Here is a 22307-nt window from a genome sequence, read left to right as displayed (position 1 = left end):
CCAGGTTGGTCTCCAACTCCTGGGTTCAAGTGTGCTGGGATTATATGCATGAGCCACCACACCTGGCCCAGAACCTTTACTAAGGATTTATTAAAATGATTTACTTATTTGTGAATAGGTATTTTGTTCACATGGTTCACAACTCAAAAGCAACAAAAAGCACCCAGTGAAAAGCCTTCCTCTCATTCTGATTTCCAGTTAATGGATTCTACTCTTCGGATGTAGTGTTTTTAATCTCTTTTTTGTATCCTTTTGGAAACAGTATTGTGCTTTAAAAAGCAAATACAGGCCGGGTGTGGTGGCTCACCCCTGTAATCCCAGAACTTTGGGAGGCCGAGGCAGGTGATCACCTAAGATCAGGAGTTCAAGGCCAGCCTGGCCTATATGATGAAACCCTGTCTGTACCAAAAAAAAAAAAAAAAAAAAATTAGCCGGGCGTGGTGGCGGGCTCCTGTAATTCCAGCTACTCAGGAGGCTGAGGCAGGAGAATCGCTTGAACCCGGGAGGCAGAGGTTGCAGTGAGCTGGGATTGCGCCACTGCACTCCAGCTTGGGCCACAGAGCAAGGCTGTGTCTCAAAACAAAAAGAAAAAAGAAAAAAAGCTAATACAAATACACATATACAATAGGCAAAACTGTAATATTTTATTTTATTATTTTTTTTTTTAGTAGAGACGGTTTCACCATGTTGGTCAGGCTGGTCTCAAACACCTGACCTCAGGTGATCCACCCGCCTTGGTCTCCAGTTGTTAGGATTACAGGCATGAGCCACCATGCCCGGCCTAAAATTGTAAACATTTTAGAAGAAAGTATAGATGAATCCCTTTGTGATCTTGGGGAAGAAGAGATTTTTTTTTTAAAGATACCAAAAGAAGCACAAATTAGAAAAGATTGAAAATGTTGGCATTAAAATTTAAAAACGTGTTTCCATGAAAAGATACCATAAAACAAGCTTGTGTCACCCACGACCCACAGGCTGCACGAGGCCCAGGATGGCTTTGAATGCAGCCCAACACAAATTCGTAAACTCTTTTTTTTTTGAGATGGAGTCTTGCTCTGTCGCCCAGGCTGGAGTGCAGTGGCGTGATCTTGGCTCACTGCAAGCTCCGCCTCCCAGGTTCACGCCATTCTCCTGTCTCAGCCTCCCGCGTAGCTGGGACTACAGGCACCTGCCAACGCGCCCGGCTAATTTTTTGTATTTTTAGCAGAGACGGGGTTTCACCGTCTTAGCCAGGATGGTCTCGATCTCCTGATCTTGTGATCCACCCGCCTCGGCCTCCCAAAGTGCTGGGATTACAGGCGTGAGCCACCACGCCCGGCCTCAAATTCGTAAACTCTTAAAACATTATGATATTTTTTTGAGATTTTGCTTTGTTTTGCTTTTTGTTTTTTTAGCTCATCAGGTATCATTAGTGTTAGTGTATTTTATGTGTGACCCAAGACAATTCTTCTTCCAGTGTGTCTCAGGGGAGCCAAAAGATTGGACACCCCTGCCATAAAAATGAGAAGACAAGCCTCACACTGGGAGAAAATACTTGCAACACAGAAAACTGACAAAAGAGATTCCTAGCTGCAATCCAGAGAGGACTCAATCAACGAGAAAAAGAAAAACAACTCAACGGAAAAACAGGCCCAGGTAGTTCACACAAGGAGAATCCTAAGTGGCCAAGAAAGTATGAAAATACCTTTTATCCTCACGAGTAATCAAGGAAATGCAAATTAAAACCATAAGGACAGGACATCTATTTCACGCTCACCAGATAGGCAAAATTTAAATGTCTGACAATATGCCAAGCATTGGTGAGGATATAAACAACGAATCTAGCTGGGTGTGCTCGTGCATGCCTGTAATCCCAGCTACTCGGGAGGCTGAGGCAGGAGGACCTCTTGAGCCCGGGAGGCAGAGGTTGCAGTGAGCTGAGATCATGCTACTGCATTCCAGCCTGGGTGACAGAGTGAGACTCCATCTGAAAAAAAAAAAAAAAAAAAGCAGTGTGATACATTGACCTAAGTAAGGTTTAAGAACATGCAAACTGATATTATATATCACTTAGAGACAAAAACTTACATGGTAAAAGTAAAAAGAAATGCATGAAAATAATAAAAATCAAATTCAACATGGCGGTTATGGTGATGGGGAAGAATTGAGGAGGAAATATAAGGTTGTCACTATACTGAGAATTTTTTTTTCTTTTTTCTTTTTATTTTGAGATGGAGTCTCGCTCTGTCGCCCAGGCTGGAGTGAAGTGGTGTGATCTCGGCTCACTGCAAGCTCCGCCTCCCGAGTTCATGCCATTCTCCTGCCTCAGCCTCCCGAGTAGCTGGGACTACAGGTGTGTCCCACCACGCCCAGCTAATTTTGTTTGTATTTTTAGTAGAGACGGGGTTTCACCATGTTGGCTAGGCTGGTCTGGAACTCCTGACCTCAGGTGATCCACCCACCTCGGTCTCCCAAAGTGCTGGGATTACAAGCGTGAGCCACTGTGCCCAGATTTGTTTGTATTTTTAGGTGAGATGGGAGTTCTCCATGTTGGCCAGGCTGGTCTTGAACTCCTGACCTCAGGTGATCCACCTGCCTCGGTCTGCCAAAGTGCTGGGATTACAGGTGTGAGCCCCTGCACCTGGCCCCTTAAGGAAAATCTAAAGGAAGAGGAAGGTGTGCAAATGTGTGTGCCTTGGGGGTAAGGGACGGCGTGCAGCAGTGGGTTAAAGTTAACACGAGACAGTGATGCAATCTCAGAATCCAAATTGAGTGCAGGTCGCTTTAAGAAAGGAGTAGCTGTAATCTGAAGCCTGCTGGACGCTGGATTAGAAGGCCGCAAAAAAAGCTCTTGTGCTGGCTGGAGCCCCCTCAGTGTGCAGGCTTAGCGGGACTAGGCTGGGTGTGGAGCTGCAGCGTATCCACAGGTAAAGCAGCTCCCTGGCTGTTCTGATGCCAGGGGCGACGGGAGAGGCCTTCCTGGGCTGGGGGGACAGGGGAGAGGCAGGGGCACTCGAGGGAGCAGAAAAGAGGGGTGCAAGGGAGAGGAAATGGGGAGACAGCAGCCCCTGCAGTTTGGGCACAGGGGGTGAGTGGATTGAGAGAGGGCAGAGGGAGTGGGGGGTGGGGGAACATGGCCGAAGGCCAGGATCCCGTGATCCCCAAATCCCACTGCACCGACGGAAGAGGCTGGAAAGGCTTTTGAATGAAGTGAGTGGGAAACAGTGGAGGGGCGGACGTGGGGAGGAAAGGGGAGCTAAGCTGCTGGGTTGGGTCTAAGCAGCACCCCAAAGGGACTGGAGCCTGAGGGAAGGAGGCTCCAGGGAGCTGCTTTCGCAGTCAGGAAGGCGGGCGCCCTGCAGCCCAGCCCTGGCCCCTGCTCCCTGGGCTCTCGGCTACGTTTTCAAAAATCAGCTGGTGCTGACTGCTAAGGCAATTTCCCAGCACACCAAACCGCTGGTCTGGGCGCCCTGGCTGAGGGCTGGGATGGAGGACAGGTGGGTCCTTTTAGCCAGCCCCCACCCACTCTCTTTGGCCAAGCTGTGAGTCAAGGCTGAGGAGACCAATGAGGTCGTGGCCTCTGGCAAATAATGACCACTATTTAGCCCGTCAGGTGTAGAGGTCCTGGGGGCCCAGCTGTGGTGCTGGAGGGAAAGGCTGTCCGTTCTGGGGTGCACCCTTTCTGCTGCCTGTGGCAAGCCACCGAGAGGGGCAGGTCTAAGCAGGATTCCCAGAAACCCCACCCCGTCCGGCCCAGGCCTCCCACCCTGCGTTAGCTAACCCGGCGTTAGCCCGCAGGTGGCGTTAGCCCCCAGGTTCCGTGGGGCTGTGGGGTTGGGGGGCAGGGAGTCCTATTCTTGGGGCTGCTGCTTCTGGGGTGTGGGGAAGTGTGACTCATTCAGGTTCTAAAACTTCTGGAAACATTGTTTGGGGCTGGGTCACCATGGGTGGGCCGGGAGGACCCCTCAGAACCCCCTCCAGAGAGCCGGGGAGGGGGAGGTGCCCTTCCCCACACTGTCTCCGAGGCCCACCGCCATGTGGCTTGGAGGCCCTGCGGTTCTGGGAAGAGGAGGTGGCGGCTGTGGAGGGTATTTGCCTCCTAACTGGGTTTAATCTGAAACACATGTATTGGCTTGAGTTGATCCGCCTAACTTGGAGGCAAGATCGCAAAAATCCCAGTTGCTGTGTTTCTTGATGTGGGCAATTGTCAGAAAATAAGGCCTGACCTTGGCCTAGCAGGGAGGGTATCTACTGCTCTCTGAGCCCTCCCTCGCCTGCTAGGACAGGAGTGGGGCTTGGATACTGCCCTTTGGACAGGATGGCATCATTGCCTGTGGCCGCAGCCAGCCAGCGGTCGCCTGCTCAGCCCAGGAACCACCGCCGTGGACAGGGCATTGCGTGTGTGCTGAGGGGCGCCCGTGTAGACCCCCACGCTCTGCCCTCTCACTGCCCTTGTAGGGTTTTCAATCATCTCTCCTCTTCCCTCATCCAGATGGCCTGAAGTGAAGGTTTCAGACTTGCCCTTAATCCTCCGGGTCCCTGTGTCTACCGGGGGCCACCTTTGGACCCAGGTCCCTTCCCTGCCAGGCTGCCTCACCGCACCTCCGCCTACCCACATGGTGACAATCATCTGTCACCTGATCTGGGGTTTGGGCTTAGATTCTGTAAGGACTAAGACTAAAGTCCCTCCTTCAAGTCCATTTGAATTGTGACTTTTCCTTAAATACTATGCCAGGAGAATGGTCAGGCACAGTGGCTCACACCTGTAATCCTGGCACTTTGGGATGCCGGCAGATCACCTGAGGTCAGGATTTGAGACCAGCCTGGCCAACATGGTGAAACTCCATCTCTACTAAAACAAAAATTAACCAGGTGTGGTGGTGGGCACCTGTCATCTCAGCTACTCAGGAGACCGAGGCAGGAGAATCGCTTGAACCCGGGAGGCGGAGGTTGCAGTGAGCTGAGATCGCGCTGCTGCACTCCAGCCTGGGCGACAGAGCGAGACTCTGTCTCAAAGAAAAAATAATAAACTATGCTGGGATGAGCCTGTCTTCTCCCTTAATTTCTTACTTGGGCCAGAGGAACTAGAAATGACAACTTCTCTTCTAGCCTTGCCTCCTGTGTACCTCGCTGAATTTTTGGTCTCTAATAAACCAGTCTGAAGAGGCTCAGGGGAGGCAGGCTCCTGGCAGCTGCCTGGGGCTGGCCCGAGCCGGGTGGAGACAGGCTGGATGGTGGTGAGGCCTCTATCTTGTGCTGCAGAAAGCTTTTCTTATTGTCTACACGAAAGCTTTCTCCCTGCATGTCAGGGCAGCCACGTGCCAGAGCAGCTGGCTGGGAACGCAGGGTCTGCGGGACTCTCACTCAAGGCGGGATTTAGAAAGAAAGCCAGGCTGCTTCCTCTGCCAGTCCCGCCTTAAGCTGAGTAAACTCAAAGGCAGCCTTCTTTCACCTCCCATGATATTGTCCAGTGGATTATCAGATTTAATTTTAAGGACTAGAGCCAACAGTCACACAATATCTTCCCTAATTTTCTGATCCAGTTTGTTCTGGGAAGTCGAAAAGTGTGCTGTGTGGGTGGATGTTTGTGTATATAAACGGATAATGAAGGATGATGTGTCGGGGGCCAGGGCAGGGGAGCCAAAGTCATTCAGAGTCTACATTTTTTTTCTTTTTTTTTTTGAGACGGAGTCTCACTCTGTTGCCCAGGCTGGAGTGCAGTGGCGGGATCTCGGCTCACTGCAAGCTCCGCCTCCTGGATTCAAGCGATTCTCCTGCCTCAGCCTCCCAAGTAGGTGGGATTACAGGCATGCGCCACAATGCCTGGCTAATTTTTGTATTTTTAGTAGAGACGGGGTTTCTCCATGTTGGCCAGGCTGGTCTCAAACTCCTGACCTCAGGTGATCTACCCGCCTCAGCCTCTCAGAGTGCTGGGATTACAGGTGTGAGCCACCGCGCCTGGCCTTTTTTTTGTTTTTGTTTTTGAGATGGAGTTTTCATTCTTGTTGCCCAGGCTGGAGTGCAGTGGTGCGACCTTGGCTCACTGCAACCTCCACCTCCTGAGTTCAAGTGGTTCTCCAGCTTTAGCCCTCCAATAGCTGGGACTACAGGTGTGTGCCACCACCCCTGGCTATTTTTTTTTTTTTTTGAGACAAAGTCTTGTGGTGTTGCCTAGGCTGGAGTGCAGTGGCACAATCTGCTCACTGCAAGCTCCGCCTCCTGGATTCAAGTGATTCTCCTGCCTTAGCCTCCTGAGTAGCTGGGACTACAGGGGCCTGCCACCACACCCAGTTAATTTTTTTGTATTTTTAGTAGAGACGGGTTTCACTGTGTTGCCCAGGATGGTCTCGAACCCCTGACCTCAAGTCATTCACCCACCTTAGCCTCCCAAAGTGCTGGAATTACAGACATGAGCCACTGCACTCGGCAGTTGTTTTATTTTAATAGTAGGTTATTTTATTTCCATTTTACAAGAGAAAAAATGGTGATTTGGAGAGCTACAAAGACACAGCACTGAGACCATGTGTGGTGGCACGTGCCTGCAGTCCCAGCTACCCAAGAAGCTGAGGCAGGAGGATCACATGAGGTCAGGAGTTCCGGGCTGTGCTGTGGTTGTGCCTGTGAATAGCCACTACACTCCAGCCTGGGCACCACAGCAACACTTTTGTCTCCAAAAAAAAAAAGACACAGAATTGACATGTGAACCCAGGCTCTCTGACCCGAGGCCCTGCACTCCTGACCATGGGAGGAAGAGCTCCTGAAGGGGAACTGTGGGAGAAGGGAATGAGCTTCCTTGTGAGGCCACAGGTTTTAGGCCAGAGAATTCCCAAGAGAGCTTGAGAATGTGGAGGGACAGCAGGTGCCGGACTGGGTGCCTCTGCTTGGTACCCGGAGATTCCGCGGAGGAGACCTGGGTTCTGCCCTGTTCTCCTAGGAGAGGTCACCCCAGGTCTTATTACCGGAGCGGGTTGGCTGCCTCCAGGGCAAAGCCATAGTATACATTTGTGCTGGGCCATACTCCACGTGGAGAAGCCCTGCTGGGGCTGGGGCCCCACTGCTCTGGATCTTTAAAAGGTTCAGGGGCCGGGTGTGATGGCTCCCGCCTATAACCCTAGCAGTTTGGGAGGCTAGGGCGGGCGGATAAGCTGAGGTCGGGAGTTCGAGTCAAGCCTGGAGAACATGGTGAAACCCCATTGCTACTAAAATACAAAAAATTAGCTGGGCGTGGTGGCACACGCCTGTAATCCCAGCTACGCGGGAGGCTGAGGTGGGAGAATCCAGGAGGCCGAGGTTGCAGTGAGCCCAGATCGCTTCATTGCACTCCAGCCTGGGCGACAGAGCCAGACTGTCTGAAAAAATAAAATAAAAAATAAAAAATAAATAAATAAAAGCTTTAGGTTTAAAGGAGGGTCCCCGGATGCAGACAATGAAACAGAAGCACAAGCTTACGGTATGACTGTGGGCCCTAGGCAGGGGGAGGGGCGGGAGAACCTTGCTGGGAGGGATGAGCCTTCAAGCTGAGGGTCCACTTCTGGGAGAATGGGGGACTGGGAGGTGGTTGCTGCTGCGGGCGGGGGAAAGCACTTAGCCCTGCCCATCCCCTGGGCCCTGGCTGGGGTGGCCAGGAAGGGGTAGCGGAGCAGTGCAGTGGGGGAGGAGAGTGGCCTGCTGCCTCGTGCTTTTCTTGCAGGCCCCAGGATGCAGGCCCTGGTGCTATTCCTCTGCTTTGCAGCTCTCCTCGGGCACAGCAGCTGCCAGAACCCCGCCAGCGGCCCGGAGGAGGTCAGTCGGCGGGTGGGGACGGCGTGGTCAGCATTCCCAGCCCCTCCTTGGCAGGCAGCACGGGAGACGGGACCGGGAACCAGGACCCAGGTTCCAGGCCAGGCTCTGGCCTTTATTTCCCCAGGGCTGGAGTTTCTCCAGCGGCAAAACAGAACATGTCTTACCTCGCCTTTCAGGGGACAGAGTGCGGACAAGAATAAGATTCCAAAGAAGTAAAAATCCAAAGCACTTTAACAAGTCCAGGGCTGCCCCCTTGAGTAAACATCTTTTCTTGGCCGGGCGCGGGGGCTCACGCCTGTCATCCCAGGACTTTGGGAGGCCGAGGTGGGCGGATCACTTGAGGCCAGGAGTTCAAGACCAGCTTGGCCAACATGGAGAAACTCCGTCTCTACTGAAAATACAAAGATTAGCCGGGTGTGATGGCACACGCCTATAATTCCGGCTACTCAGGAGGCTGAGGCAGGAGAATCAGTTGAACCTGGGAGGTGGAGGTTGCAGTGAGCTGAGAGGGTGCTCTTGCCCCACTCTAGCCTGGGCGACAGAGTGAGACTGTCTCAAAAAAACAAAAAACAAAAACAAAAAGAAAACCAAAAACACTTTTTTTTTTTTTTGAGATGGAGTTTCACTCTTGTTGCCCAGGCCGGAGTGCAATATTGCGATCTCGGCTCACTGCAACCTCCGCCTCCCAGGTTCACGCCATTCTCCTGCCTCAGCATCCCGAGTAGCTGGGATTACAGGCACGTGTCACCATGCCCAGCTCATTTGTATTTTTAGTAGAGACAGAGTTTCTCCATGTTGGTCAGGCTGGTCTTGAACTCCCAACCTCAAGTGATTCGCCCGCCTTGGCCTCCCAAAGTGCTGGGATGACAGGCGTGAGCCTCCGCGCCGGGCCGTTTCCTTTTTTTGTTACCTTGTCTTCCTGGTGGGGGCTCCACTGAGCAGGTCATGTTCCCAGACATTTGTTCGGATACAGACCAGGCTGTGGCAGGGGGCGAGGGTATGGACTGACCTCTCTCCTGCTCAGAAAGGGCACAGCTGGGTTGCCAAGGCAGATACAGGCACATGGAGGGAAGCCTGGGCCATCTGAGTGTTACAGGGTGAGTGTTGGGGGTGGCCTACCCTTGAGGGACAAGAGCAGCTGGGCATCTTGGCAAGAGCCCTGGACTGTTGTGAGGTCGGAGTATGAATTCTGAGTCTCCCTCCTCCTAGTTTTGTGACCCTAGACAACCCTTACCTCAGTCTTTGCTTCCCTGCCTATGAAATGGGATAAAAATATCCATTCTACAGGGCCATGTGGCCACTCATTTACTTTTTTATTTTATTTATTTATTTTTGAGACGGAGTCTTGCTCTGTCACCCAGGTTGGAGCGCAGTGCCGTGATCTCGGCTCACTGCAAGCTCCGCCTCCCGGGTTCATGCCATTCTCCTGCCTCAGCCTCCCGAGTAGCTGGGACTACAGGCGCCCGCCACCACGCCAGGCTAATTTTTTGTATTTTTATTAGAGATGGGGTTTCACCGTGTTAGCCAGGATGGTCTCGATCTCCTGACCTCTTGATCCGCCCACCTCAGCCTCCCAAAGTGCTGGGATTACAGGCGTGAGCCACTGCGCCCGGTGTGGCCACTCATTTATTTTTCATCTACCAAACACCTACTCAACAGGTGCTGGCAATGGGCACAAATAAAAAAACTCAGTTCTGCTGGGCACAGTGGCTCACGCCTGTTATCACAGCAGTATGGGAGACCGAGCAGGAGGATCGTTTGAGTCCAGGAGTTTGAGACCAGCATGGGCAACATAGTGAGATCCCTGTCTCTACAAAAAAGCAAAAATTACCAGGCGTGGTGGCACGTGCCTGTGGTACTACCTACTTGAGAATCTGAGGTGGGACGATCACTTGAACCCAGGAGATTAAGACTGCAGTGAGGGGCTGGTGCATTGGCTCATGCCTGTAATCCCAGCACTTTGGGAAGCCGAGGCAGGCAGATCACGAGGTCGGGAGATCGAGACCATCCTGGCTAACACGGGGAAACCCCGTCTCTACTAAAAATACAAAAAATTAGCTGGGTGTGGTGGTGGGCACCTGTAGTCCCAGCTATTCGGGAGGCTGAGGCAGGAGAATGGCGTGAACCCGGGAGGCGGAGCTTGCAGTGAGCCAAGATTGTCCCACTGCACTCCAGCCTGGGCGACAGAGAGAGACTCCATCTCAAAAGAAAAAAGAAAAACTCAGTTCTTTTTTTTAACTTTCTTTTTTTAGAGACAGAGTCTCACTCACTCCACCACCCAAGCTGGAGTACAGTGGTACAATCTTGGCTCACTGCAACCTCGGCCTCCTGGGTTCAACCAATTCTCATGCCTCAGCCTCCCAAGTAGCTGGGACCACAGGGACGTGCCACCACGCCCCGCTAATTTTTTGGGTATTTTTTAGTAGAGATGGGACCTCACCATGTTGCTCAGGCTAGTCTCAAACTCCTGAGGTCAAGTGATCCGTCTTCCTCGGCCTCCCAAAATGCTGGGATTACAGGCACGAGCCATTGCACCTGGCTCCCAATTTTTATTTTTATATTTATTTTTATTTATTTTTTGAGACAGGGTCTCACTCTGTCACCCAGGCTAGAGTAGGGTGGCACGATCTCAGCTCACTGTAACCTCTGCCTCCCAGGTTCAAGCGATTCTCCTGCCTCAGCCTCCCAAGTAGCTGGCATTACAGGCGCCCGCCGCCATGACCAGTTAATTTTTTTGTATTCTTAGTAGAGACGGGTTTCACCATGTTGCCCAGGATGGTCTTGAACTCCTGACCTCAAGTGATTCACCCATCTCAGCCTCCCAAAGTGCTGGGATTATAGGTGTGAGCCACTTGGCTGACAGTGGTTTGTTTTTTTTTTTGAGATGGAATCTCGTTCTGTTGCCCAGGCTGGAGTGCAGTGGCGCGATCTCGGCTCACTGCAGGCTCTGACTTCTGGGTTCACGCCATTCTCTTGCCTCAGCCTCCCAAGTAGCTGGGACTACGGGCGACTGACACCATGCCCGGCTCATTTTTTGTATTTTTAGTAGAGACAGGGTTTCACCGTGTTAGCCAGGATGGTCTTGATCTCTGACCTCGTGATCTGTCCACCTGGGCCTCCCAAAGTGCTGGGATTACAGGCGTGAGCCACCGCGCCCGGCCCCTGTGACCCACTTTTTAAAAACTGTCAGCCGGCCGGCCACGGTGGTGCTTGCATATTATCCCAGCCAACTGGGAGGCTAAGGCAGGAGAATCGCTTGAACCGGGGAGGTGGAGGTTGCAGTGAGCCCAGATCGCCCCATGCCCTCCAGCCTGGGCGACAGAGTGAGACTCCGTCTCAAATAAAAAAACCAGCTAATCTCTCTTCTGTGCTGTCTCCCCGCAGATAGCTCATGCATGATCAGGGAGGAAAACTCATTCCAGTTTTAGGCCAAACACAAAAAAATTAGGAAGGACAGCCCCAAGGGGCCAGAACCACCACCCTACACAAAGCCACAAGGAGACAGTCGCTGTGCGTCTCCGCGGGGCCCTGAACTCAAACCCAAGACTTCCTGTCTCCTGCCAGGGCTCCCCAGACCCCGACAGCACAGGAGCGCTGGTGGAGGAGGAGGATCCTTTCTTCAAAGTCCCGGTGAACAAGCTGGCAGCGGCTGTCTCCAACTTTGGCTATGACCTGTACCGGGTGCGGTCCAGCATGAGCCCCACAACCAATGTGCTCCTGTCTCCTCTCAGTGTGGCCACGGCCCTCTCGGCCCTCTCGCTGGGTGAGTGCTCAGAGGCAGGAAGCCCCAGGCAGACCTGGAGAGGGCCCCTGTGGCCTCTGGGTAAATGTGGCTGAGTTTATTGATGTTGGAGCCCAGGGAGGGGTGAAGTAGCACTGGGGGCCTGGCCTGGGGGTCCCAGCCATGTAAGCAGGAGCTTGGGCTGCACACACACGATTTCCCAGCTCCCCCAGCCCGGGGGTCCCAGCTGTGCAGGTGGGAACTCGGGCTATACACACACACACACACACACACACACACAGATTCCCCAGCTCCCCCGGCCCTGCAGGCGGGAACTGGGGTTATATACACACACACGCACACACACACACACACACACACACACACACACACACGATTCCCTAGCTCCCCCAGCCCGGGGGTCCCAGCTGTGCAGGTGGGAACTCGGGCTATATATACACACACACACACACGCACACACACACAGATTCCCCAGCTCCCCCGGCCCTGCAGGAGGGAACTGGGGTTATACACACACACACACACACACACACACACACACGATTCCCTAGCTCCCCCAGCCCGGGGGTCCCAGCTGTGCAGGTGGGAACTCGGGCTATATATACACACACACGCACACACACAATTCCCCAGCTCCCCCGGCCCTGCAGGAGGGAACTGGGGTCACACACACACACACACACACACACACACACGATTCCCTAGCTCCCCCAGCCCGGGGGTCCCAGCTGTGCAGGTGGGAACTCGGGCTATATATACACACACACACACACGATTCCCTAGCTCCCCCAGCCCGGGGGTCCCAGCCGTGTAGGTGGGAACTCGGGCTATACACACACACACACACACACACGCACGATTCCCCAGCTCCCCGAAAGGGCCTGGGAACCACTGACATGGTGCTTGACCTCAGGGGTCGCTTACTGACACGGTGACTTCAAGGTACATTCTTTTTTTTTTTTTTTTTTGAGACGGAGTCTGGCTCTGTCGCCCAGGCTGGAATGCAGTGGCCAGATCTCAGCTCACTGCAAGCTCTGCCTCCCGGGCTTACACCATTCTCCTGCCTCAGCCTCCCGAGTAGCTGGGACTACAGGAGCCTGCCATGTCGCCCGGCTAGTTTTTTTTTTTTAGTAGAGACCGGATTTCGTGTTAGCCAGGATGGTCTCGATCTCCTGACCTCGTGATCCGCCCATCTCAGCCTCCCAAAGTGCTGGGATTACAGACTTGAGCCACCGCGCCCGGCCTCAAGGCACATTCTTGCATTCCTTAACCAAGCCGGGGCGGTGCTAGCCCTTAGCGTAGGTTCCGGGGATACAACTGCAAACAGGCAGGCACGGGCTTGCCCTCACGGAGGACACAGCTGGGTTCACAGGGGAAACTAGTATCAGGTAACTACATAATAGTCTTTTTTTCTTTCTGTTTTTTTTTTTTTTTTTTTTTTTTCCTGAGACGGAGTCTTGCTGTGTCACCCAGGCTGGAGTGCAGTGGTTCGATCTCAGCTCACTGCAACCTCCGCCTCCCAGGTTCAAGGAATTCTCCCGCCTCAGCCTCCCGAGTAGCTGGGATTACAGGCACCTGCCACCACGCCCAGCTAATATTTGTATTTTTAGTAGAGACGGGGTTTCTCCATGTTGCCTAGACTGGTCTCAAACTCCTGGGCTCAAGCGATCCACCCGCCTCAGCCTCCCAGCGTGCCGGGATTATAGGCGTGAGCCGCTGTGCCCGGCCAGAGTAGTCTTAAGGGCTGTGACGGGAGAAGCACAGGGACTGGTGCCCCTCACTCCCACCTTGCAGACCTGACGCCTTTAACCTACTTCAGGAAAATCTCTAAGGATGAAAATTCTTTGGCCACCTAGATTGTCTTGAAGATCAACCTACTTGGGCTCTCAGCAGACAGAAAAGATGAGTATAGTATCTGTGTTCTGGGAGGGGGCTTGATTTGGGCCCTGCTGTGCAGTTATCAACGTCCACATCCTTGTCTCTGGCAGGAGCGGAGCAGCGAACAGAATCCGTCATTCACCGGGCCCTCTACTATGACTTGATCAGCAGCCCAGACATCCATGGCACCTACAAGGAGCTCCTTGGCACGGTCACTGCCCCCCAGAAGAACCTCAAGAGTGCCTCCCGGATCGTCTTTGAGAAGAGTGAGTCACCTTTCCGGCCCGAGCTGCTTGAGGAATGTGGGCTCCATGCTGCAGACTGGGGGTTCTTTCTTTTTTTTGAGACGGAGTCTCGCTCTGTCGCCCAGGCTGGAGTGCGCTGGCGCGATCTCCGCTCACTGCAAGCTCCACCTCCGGGTTCACGCCATTCCCCTGCCTCAGCCTCCCAAGTAGCTGGGACTACAGGCACCCGCCACAGCGCCCAGCTAATTTTTTGTATTTTTAGTAGAGACGGGGTTTCTCCATGTTGCCTAGACTGGTCTCAAACTCCTGGGCTCAAGCGATCCACCCGCCTCAGCCTCCCAGCGTGCCGGGATTATAGGCGTGAGCCGCTGTGCCCGGCCAGAGTAGTCTTAAGGGCTGTGACGGGAGAAGCACAGGGACTGGTGCCCCTCACTCCCACCTTGCAGACCTGACGCCTTTAACCTACTTCAGGAAAATCTCTAAGGATGAAAATTCTTTGGCCACCTAGATTGTCTTGAAGATCAACCTACTTGGGCTCTCAGCAGACAGAAAAGATGAGTATAGTATCTGTGTTCTGGGAGGGGGCTTGATTTGGGCCCTGCTGTGCAGTTATCAACGTCCACATCCTTGTCTCTGGCAGGAGCGGAGCAGCGAACAGAATCCGTCATTCACCGGGCCCTCTACTATGACTTGATCAGCAGCCCAGACATCCATGGCACCTACAAGGAGCTCCTTGGCACGGTCACTGCCCCCCAGAAGAACCTCAAGAGTGCCTCCCGGATCGTCTTTGAGAAGAGTGAGTCACCTTTCCGGCCCGAGCTGCTTGAGGAATGTGGGCTCCATGCTGCAGACTGGGGGTTCTTTCTTTTTTTTGAGACGGAGTCTCGCTCTGTCGCCCAGGCTGGAGTGCGCTGGCGCGATCTCCGCTCACTGCAAGCTCCACCTCCTGGGTTCACGCCATTCCCCTGCCTCAGCCTCCCAAGTAGCTGGGACTACAGGCACCCGCCACAGCGCCCAGCTAATTTTTTGTATTTTTAGTAGAGACGGGGTTTCACCGTGTTAGCCAGGATGGTCTCGATCTCCTGACCTCGTGATCCAGCTACCTCGGACTCCCAAAGTGCTGGGATTACAGGCGTGAGCCACTGCACCCGGCCAACTGGGGGCTCTTTCTGAACAATAGATCATATATGCTCAGGCCTGGCCTGGCACTGGTGGGGGAGGAAGGGTCCGTGAACCCAGAGGATCAGAAAGAGGAAGTGGGCTGCAGGAGATGGCGGGAGGGGCAGGGAGGGCAGTGGCACGATGTGGGGAATCTGCTGCCCCCTGGCCAGTGCCTGGGGATGCCAGCAGAAGTCCTGGCAAATCACAAGAAGATGCTGGGTGGGAAGTCAGGACCTGCTGAGCGGTAAACCAGAACCCGAGCCTGGCAGGCTCTTGAAGATGGGTCGTTGAGTCTCACACGCTAACCTCTGCTCTGCCTCTCCTCAGAGCTGCGTATAAAATCCAGCTTTGTGGCACCCCTGGAAAAGTCATATGGGACCAGGCCCAGAGTCCTGACGGGCAACCCTCGCTTGGACCTGCAGGAGATCAACAACTGGGTGCAGGCCCAGATGAAAGGGAAGCTCGCCAGGTCCACAAAGGAACTGCCCAATGAGATCAGTGTTCTCCTTCTTGGCGTGGCGTACTTCAAGGGTGAGCGCGTCTCCACTTCTTTTTCATTTATTTTATTTTATTGTATTTATTTGACAGAGTCTTACTCTGTAGCCCTAGCTGGAGTGCGGTGGTGCGATCTCAGCTCAACGCAACCTCTGCCTCCCAGGTTCAAGCGATTCTAGTGCTTCAGCCTCCCGAGTAGCTGGGATTACAGGCATGCACCACCATGCCCGGCTAATTTTTTGTACTTTCGTAGAGACGAGGTTTCACCATGTTGGCCAGGCTGGTCTCGAACTCCTGAGCTCAGGTGATTTGCCCACCTTGGCCTCCCAAAGTGCTGAGACTACGCACAAGCCATCGCACCTGGCCCTTTCAAATTTATTTTTAATTTAAGAGACAGGGTGTCACTATGATGCCCAGGCTGGTCTCGAACTCCTGAGCTCAGGTGATCTGCCCACCTCGGCCTCCCAAAATGCTGGGATTACCATGTCCAACTTTCCACTTCTTTTTTGACCAAGGGTGGGTGGCAGGCATCAGAGGGGGCTTGGAAAGGGGAGGTGTCAAAGACCTTGCCCAGCATGGGGGCTGGGGCACGGCTGGGGGAGGATCTGGGAACTGCACTTGCCTGGAGCTTATCTGCTTGTCATCAAATCCAAGCCAAGGTATGAATGTCTATAGAGAGTCAGAGACTTGTGGAGACAGAAGAGCAGAGAGCGAGAAAGAATGAACACTGGGCCTGTTTGGGGCTTTCCTGGCCTTTGAATCAGACAAGATGTATTTATTTATTTTTTTAAGATGGAGTCTCATTCTGTCGCCCAGCCTGGAGTGCAGTGCTGCGATCTTGGCTCACTACAGCCTCCTTAACTCCCAGGTTCAAGTGATTCTCCTGCCTCAGCCTCCTGAGTAGCTGGGATTACAGGTGCCCGCCACCACGCCTGGCTAATTTTTATATTTTCAGTAGAGATGGGGGTTTTGCCATGTTGGCCAGGCTGGTCTCGAAAACCCCTGACCTCAGGTGATCTGCACAACTCAGCCTCCCAAAGTGCTGGGATTACAGGTGTGAACACCGCACTGGCTGAATCAGTCCAGCTTTAAATCCCAGCTCCGCCTGTACTAGCTGAGGAACTCTGCCCTCATTAGGCAACCTTTCTGGGCCTATGTTCTCACCTTCATCGTGACGATAATACACCTACTTCACAGACACCTTTTTATGTTGTCTCCAAGTTTTACAACGACTCTAGTTCTGTACCCAAGACATGGCAGGTGCCCAACGACATCCTTCTAGGCTGTGGTGATGTGTCTGGAGATTGTTCCACAGGCCTAGTGTGGGGCCAGCCCCGTTCAGATAAGGCCTTGTGGCGTGGCATGGGGCAGGGGGAGGGGTTGGGCAACCTCTCCCTTAAAATGCTTTGTGACTGTCGGCCTGGCGCGGTGGCTCACACCTGTCATCCCAGCACTTTGGGAGGCCAAGGCGGGCGGATCACGAGGTCAGGAGATTGAGACCATCCTGGCTAACACGGTGAAACCCCGTCTCTACTAAAAATACATATATATATATATATATATATAAATTAAATAAATAAATAAGCAAGCAAGCAAGGCAGGCAGGCATGGGGCAGACGTCTGTAGTCCCAGCTACTCAGGGAGGCTGAGGCACGAGAATGGCATGAACCTGGGAGGTGGAGCTTGCAGTGAGCTGAGTTCGTGCCACTGCACCCCAGCCTGGGCAACAGAGTGAGACTCCGTCTCAAAAAAAAAAAAATGCTTTGTAACTGGCTGAGGCACCAGCAAGAGCGGCCCCCTAGCCTGGAGAAAATCCGAATGGCTTCCTACTTCAAGCACTGATCTCTAGTGTGTGAGAGAACAGCTCTGGATCCAGATATTATAGGTCACATTAAGCTAAAGGAGCTTGGCCATCAGCTGGCTTCGAGAGCGTCAGCCAGTTACTTCACCTCTTCGGCTTCCGCCCGTTTTCAGCTACGAGAGGGCATAATCCAGAGGACCTCAGGTCTCTTCCAGCTCGGACCTTCTTTGGCTGTCTCCCACAGACATTGCTGTAGGAGTGCACACCAGTTTACTTTTCTTTCTTTTGTTTTTGAGACGGAGTTTTGCTCTTTTTGCCCAGGCTGGAGTGCCGTGGTGTGATCTTGGTTCACTGCAACCTCTGGCGCCCAGGTTCAAGCGATTCTCCCACCTCGGCCTCCCGAGTAGCTGGGATTATAGGCACCCACCACTGCGCCTGGCTAATTTTTGTATTTTTATTTATTTATTTATTTATATACTTTTTTGAGACAGAGTCTCACTCTGTCGCCCAGGCTGGAGTGCAGTGCCGCGATCTCCGCTCACCGCAAGCTCCGCCTCCCGGGTTTATGCCATTCTCCTGCCTCAGCCTCCCGTGTAGCTGGGACTAGAGGCACCTGCCACTGCGCCCGGCTAGTTTTATGTATTTTTTTTTTTTTTTAAGTAGAGACGGGGTTTCACCATGTTAGCCACGATGGTCTCGATCTCTTGACCTCGTGATCTGTCTCGGCCTCCCAAAGTGCTGGGATTATAGGCTTGAGCCACTGCACCCGGCCAATTTTTGTATTTTTAGTAGAGTCAGGGTTTCACCATGTTGGCCAGCCTAGTCTCGAACTCCTGACCTTAGATGATCCACCTGCCTCGGCCTCCCAAAGTGCTGAGATTACAGATGTGAGGCACCACACCCAGCCATTTTTATATTTTTAGTAAAGACAGGGTTTTGCCATGTTGGCCACGCCGGTCTCAAACTCCTTACCTCAAGTGATCTGCCCACCTTGGCCTCCCAAAGTGCTGGGACAACAGGCGTGAGTCACCGCGCCCGGCCATTTTTATATTTTTAGGACAGTATTTTGTCATGTTGGCCAAGCTGGTCTCAAACTCCTGACCTCAAGTGATCCGTCCACCCCAGCCTCCCAATATACTGCGATTACAGGTGTGAGCCCACTGCGCGCGGCCACCAGTTTACTTTTCTTGCAGGCTATCACAGAACGTGTACAATCCAGAGAGCCTAATCAGCCAAATCAACATCTTGCTATCGGAGTTTGCTGGTGAAGGGTACTCGGGGTCCTGGAAATAACTGTGGGGTCCAAACCACACACACTGAGACAGGCCTATTCCCTGAGGCATCAGAGCCCCTGATGGCTAAGCTGCCTTGAGTCAGGCAATTTTCAACAACGCGCTTTGGGGACACAGCATGGTGCCACTGTCTTTCTGGTCTCCTGGGGCTCAGACTATGTCATTCATTTCATTCCAGGGCAGTGGGTAACAAAGTTTGACTCCAGAAAGACTTCCCTCGAGGATTTCCACTTGGATGAAGAGAGGACCGTGAGGGTCCCCATGATGTCAGACCCTAAGGCTATTTTACGCTATGGCTTGGATTCGGATCTCAGCTGCAAGGTCCGTAGGGGTGGGGGCAATGTGGGTGATGGGTGGAGGGAGAGGACAGAGAAGCAAAACAGGGGAGTGGGAGTAAAACGACCTGTGAGATCCGACAGCTGTCTACGTTTTGCCTGCTGTTTGACTTCGAGCAGGTTACTAACATCTCTGAGCCTTTCCTCTTAAGATGGGGAAGGGGATTGTTATCAACACTTACCCTCCCAGGGTTTGTTTTATTTATTTATTTATTTTTTTTGAGACGGAGTCTCGCTCTGTCGCCCAGGCTGGAGTGCAGCGGCCGGACCTCAGCTCACTGCAAGCTCCGCCTCCCAGTTTCCCGCCATTCTCCTGCCTCAGCCTCCCAAGTAGCTGGGATTACAGGCGCCCGCCACCTCGCCCGGCTAGTTTTTTGTATTTTTTAGTAGAGACGGGGTTTCACCGTGTTAGCCAGGATGGTCTCGATCTCCTGACCTCGTGATCTACCCGTCTCGGCCTCCCAAAGTGCTGGGATTACAGGCTTGAGCCACCGCGCCCGGCCTCCTCCCAGGGTTTGTTGTAAGGATGAAAAAGGTAATATGAAACGGGCCCTCAGATTGGGTGCCCAAATGTTAGTTCTCTTTCTTTCCTTGAGACTCCTATTTCTAGAATTTAAAGCCAGACTTTGAAAAATAATGACAAACTCCAAATTGTTGGCATTCTTTTTTTTTTTATTTGAGACGGAGTCTTGCTCTGTCTCCCAGACTGCAGTGCAGTGGCATGATCTTGGCTCACCGCAACCTCTGCCCTGTCGGGTTCAAGCAATTCTCCTGCCTTAGCCTTCCTAGTAGCTGGGATTACAGGCACCTGCCAGCACGCCTGGCTAATTTTATATTTTTAGTAGAGACAGGGTTTCACCATGTTGCCCAGGCTGGTCTCGAACTCCCAACCTCAGGTGATCCGCCCGCCTTGGCCCCCTAAAGTGCTGGGATTCCAGGCGTGAGCCACTGCACTCAGCCAGTCATTGGCATTCTAAGGCTTTCAGTGTACCTGACTTCTTTTAGTTGTAGGTCTGTAACTGTTAACCTTTGTTGGGCCATGGCCATCACACGGGATCTCTCTGGGAATCTGACGACAGTGCCTCAAACTGGGGAGAGCACTGCCAGGTGTACACACACATTTCTGAAACCCGGGAGAGCACTGCCAAATGTACACACGTTTCTGAAACCCGTGAGAGCACTTCCAGGTGTTCACACACACGTTTCTGAAACCCGGGAGAGCACTGCCAGGTGTACACACACACGTTTCTGTCAACGATTTCAGGAGACTCTTGGGGCCCCGACACCATCTGTTCCATGGACCGTAGGTTGAGAGCCTCTGTTCAAAGGATGCTTTTGCTCTTGGCGGGTGGATGGGGTGGAGTCTCCAAGCCCTCTTACGGCCCCTTCGGTATTCCTATCCCCCGTTCCTCCTGTCTTAGTCCAGCGCTCTCTATCTAACAAATCATCAGCCAACGTTGGCAGACGGACTTTGGGAGAAAATAAAGACCTGAAATTCAATTCTAGCTCCTTAAACCACAGGAGAACATTCTTTCAGCAGATAACTTCAGTTGGTATTAGGCCAAGGTAAGAAAGGCCAGCAGCAGCCTTTCTGAAGAAATCTCAGGAGATGGCTTGCTGCCAGAAAGCGCTAACCTAGAGGGGAAATTGTTAAATAGATGAGGGGCTGGGGGAGGGACGAGGCCAGGGCCCCGCCACGGGAGAGGAAGACAGCTCCTGGCTGTGCCTGTCCCGGGCTTTTGGGCTCTAAAGGACTAACCCACATGCTTTCTCACTTGTCTCAGATTGCCCAGCTGCCCTTGACCGGAAGCATGAGTATCATCTTCTTCCTGCCCCTCAAAGTGACCCAGAATTTGACCCTGATAGAGGAGAGCCTCACCTCCGAGTTCATTCACGACATAGACCGAGAACTGAAGACGGTGCAGGCGGTCCTGACCCTCCCCAAGCTGAAGCTGAGTTACGAGGGCGAAGTCACCAAGTCCCTGCAGGAGATGAGTATGTCTGAAGACCCTTTTGCTTTTGGTGGGTGGGGCGGGCCGGGGTCTTCGGGCCTTCCACTTTGCTAAGCAGAACTCAGGGCTCCACGGCCTTGCAGGGGCTGTGGATGACTCCTTAAGCCTCGTCCCGCCAGAAGGGAAGGCTGAACTGCCTTCTCTCATCAGACTCATTCCTCAGCCTCAAGAGCAGACCTCCTTAACAGGCGCTCGCGACACTGCCCCTCAAGTCAAGTCTGTCTGACCTGTTTTCTCATCTTTTTTTTTTTTTTTTTTTGAGACGGAGTCTGGCTCTGTCGCCCAGGCTGGAGTGCAGTGGCCGGATCTCAGCTCACTGCAAGCTCCGCCTCCCGGGTTCATGCCATTCTCCTGCCTCAGCCTCCCGAGTAGCTGGGACTACAGGCGCCCGCCACCTCGCCCGGCTAATTTTTTGTATTTTTAGTAGAGACGGGGTTTCACCCTGTTAGCCAGGATGGTCTCGATCTCCTGACCTCGTGATCCGCCCGTCTCGGCCTCCCAATGTTTTCTCATCTTGACCTAACTTGCTAAGCACTCCACCCTCGGCCAGCTCTGAGCTCTTGAGGCCTCCCAGAAAGTCAACAGTGGTGCGCCATCCCAGCTTGCTTGCAGTTGGATCCCTTGGCTGGGGTGTTGGGGAAGGCAGGGTTTTAACGGACATCTCTCTCCATCTCTACAGAGCTGCAGTCCTTGTTTGATTCGCCAGACTTTAGCAAGATCACAGGCAAACCCATCAAGCTGACTCAAGTGGAACACCGGGCTGGCTTTGAGTGGAACGAGGATGGGGCGGGAGCCACCCCCAGCCCAGGGCTGCAGCCTGCCCACCTCACCTTCCTGCTGGACTATCACCTTAACCAGCCTTTCATCTTCGTGCTGAGGGACACAGACACAGGAGCCCTTCTCTTCATTGGCAAGATTCTGGACCCCAGGGGCACCTAATACCCCAGTTTAACATGCCAGTACCCTAGAAGAAAACCCCAGAGGCACAGCAGATTCCACAGGACAGGAAAGCTGCCCCCCGTAAGGTTAAAATGCATACAATAAAAGAGCTTTATCCTTAACTTGCTACTTTGTTCCTCCTCCTATTCTGAGCTATGCTAAATAGCACATGAAGAGAAACTGCTCTTTAGGAATTTGGTGGTTCTCTGCTCCTAGCCTGGTTTTATCTAAACGCTGCAGAAAGTCACCGTTTATAAGAACTTTAAGGTACCCGTGTTGGATAATGCAGGGACAGCTTTTCTGCTCTGGGGGTGTTTCGGTACTAGGATCTGCGATCCTCCCGGGAGGCCATTTCCTGCCCCCATAATCACTGAAGCACGCTTGTGAACAACACACGGAGAGATAAGAGAGGCCATCTGTAACGTAAGGAAATTGTTATTTTATAAATCATTTAAAGAAAGCTTTCAAGGACACAGTAAATAGACCCGATAGGTAAAGATTCTAAACAGATTCTTTGTAAGGAGGTATGCCTATTTTACAAAGTACAGCCGGGCGCGGTGGCTCACGGCTGTCATCCCAGCACTTTGGGAGGCCGAGGCGGGCGGATCACCTGAGGTTGGGAGTTCGAGACCAACCTGATAGACAT

General features: G+C 52.9%; 1 protein-coding gene across 3 annotated transcripts; it reads left to right on the top strand.

The window, feature by feature from the left end:
* The first annotated feature begins 2721 nt into the window (after nucleotides 1–2721).
* On the top strand, nucleotides 2722–21783 carry SERPINF1 (serpin family F member 1). 3 transcript variants are annotated; one of them, XM_033185149.1, is made up of 8 exons: nucleotides 2756–2906; nucleotides 7670–7761; nucleotides 11326–11524; nucleotides 13492–13647; nucleotides 15115–15318; nucleotides 18554–18696; nucleotides 20495–20705; nucleotides 21402–21783. In XM_033185149.1, the coding sequence occupies exons 2-8, from the start codon at nucleotides 7678–7680 to the stop codon at nucleotides 21659–21661; spliced, it is 1257 nt and encodes a 418-aa protein (XP_033041040.1). In that variant the 5' UTR covers nucleotides 2756–2906; nucleotides 7670–7677; the 3' UTR covers nucleotides 21662–21783. The 3 variants fall into 3 exon arrangements, with proteins under 3 accessions (XP_033041041.1, XP_033041040.1, XP_033041042.1); XM_033185150.1 differs by lacking the exon at nucleotides 7670–7761 and having other exon boundaries at nucleotides 2722–2906; XM_033185151.1 differs by lacking the exons at nucleotides 2756–2906; nucleotides 7670–7761; nucleotides 11326–11524; nucleotides 13492–13647 and adding an exon at nucleotides 14141–14422.
* The last annotated feature ends 524 nt before the right edge of the window (nucleotides 21784–22307 follow it).

This window comes from Trachypithecus francoisi, unplaced genomic scaffold, assembly GCF_009764315.1.
Source record: "Trachypithecus francoisi isolate TF-2019V2 unplaced genomic scaffold, Tfra_2.0 Lachesis_group20, whole genome shotgun sequence".
In the NCBI taxonomy this organism is placed as follows: domain Eukaryota; kingdom Metazoa; phylum Chordata; class Mammalia; order Primates; family Cercopithecidae; genus Trachypithecus; species Trachypithecus francoisi.
This window is presented reverse-complemented; position numbering and strand designations above follow the sequence as displayed.

Bases quoted from the DNA above. Each gene is read 5' to 3' on its own strand.
- SERPINF1 (XM_033185149.1), top strand. From the start codon at position 7,678: ATGCAGGCCCTGGTGCTATTCCTCTGCTTTGCAGCTCTCCTCGGGCAC. The intron at 18,697-20,494 runs GTCCGTAGGGGT...CACTTGTCTCAG, and splicing joins ATTCGGATCTCAGCTGCAAG to ATTGCCCAGCTGCCCTTGAC. The intron at 20,706-21,401 runs GTATGTCTGAAG...CCATCTCTACAG, and splicing joins CAAGTCCCTGCAGGAGATGA to AGCTGCAGTCCTTGTTTGAT.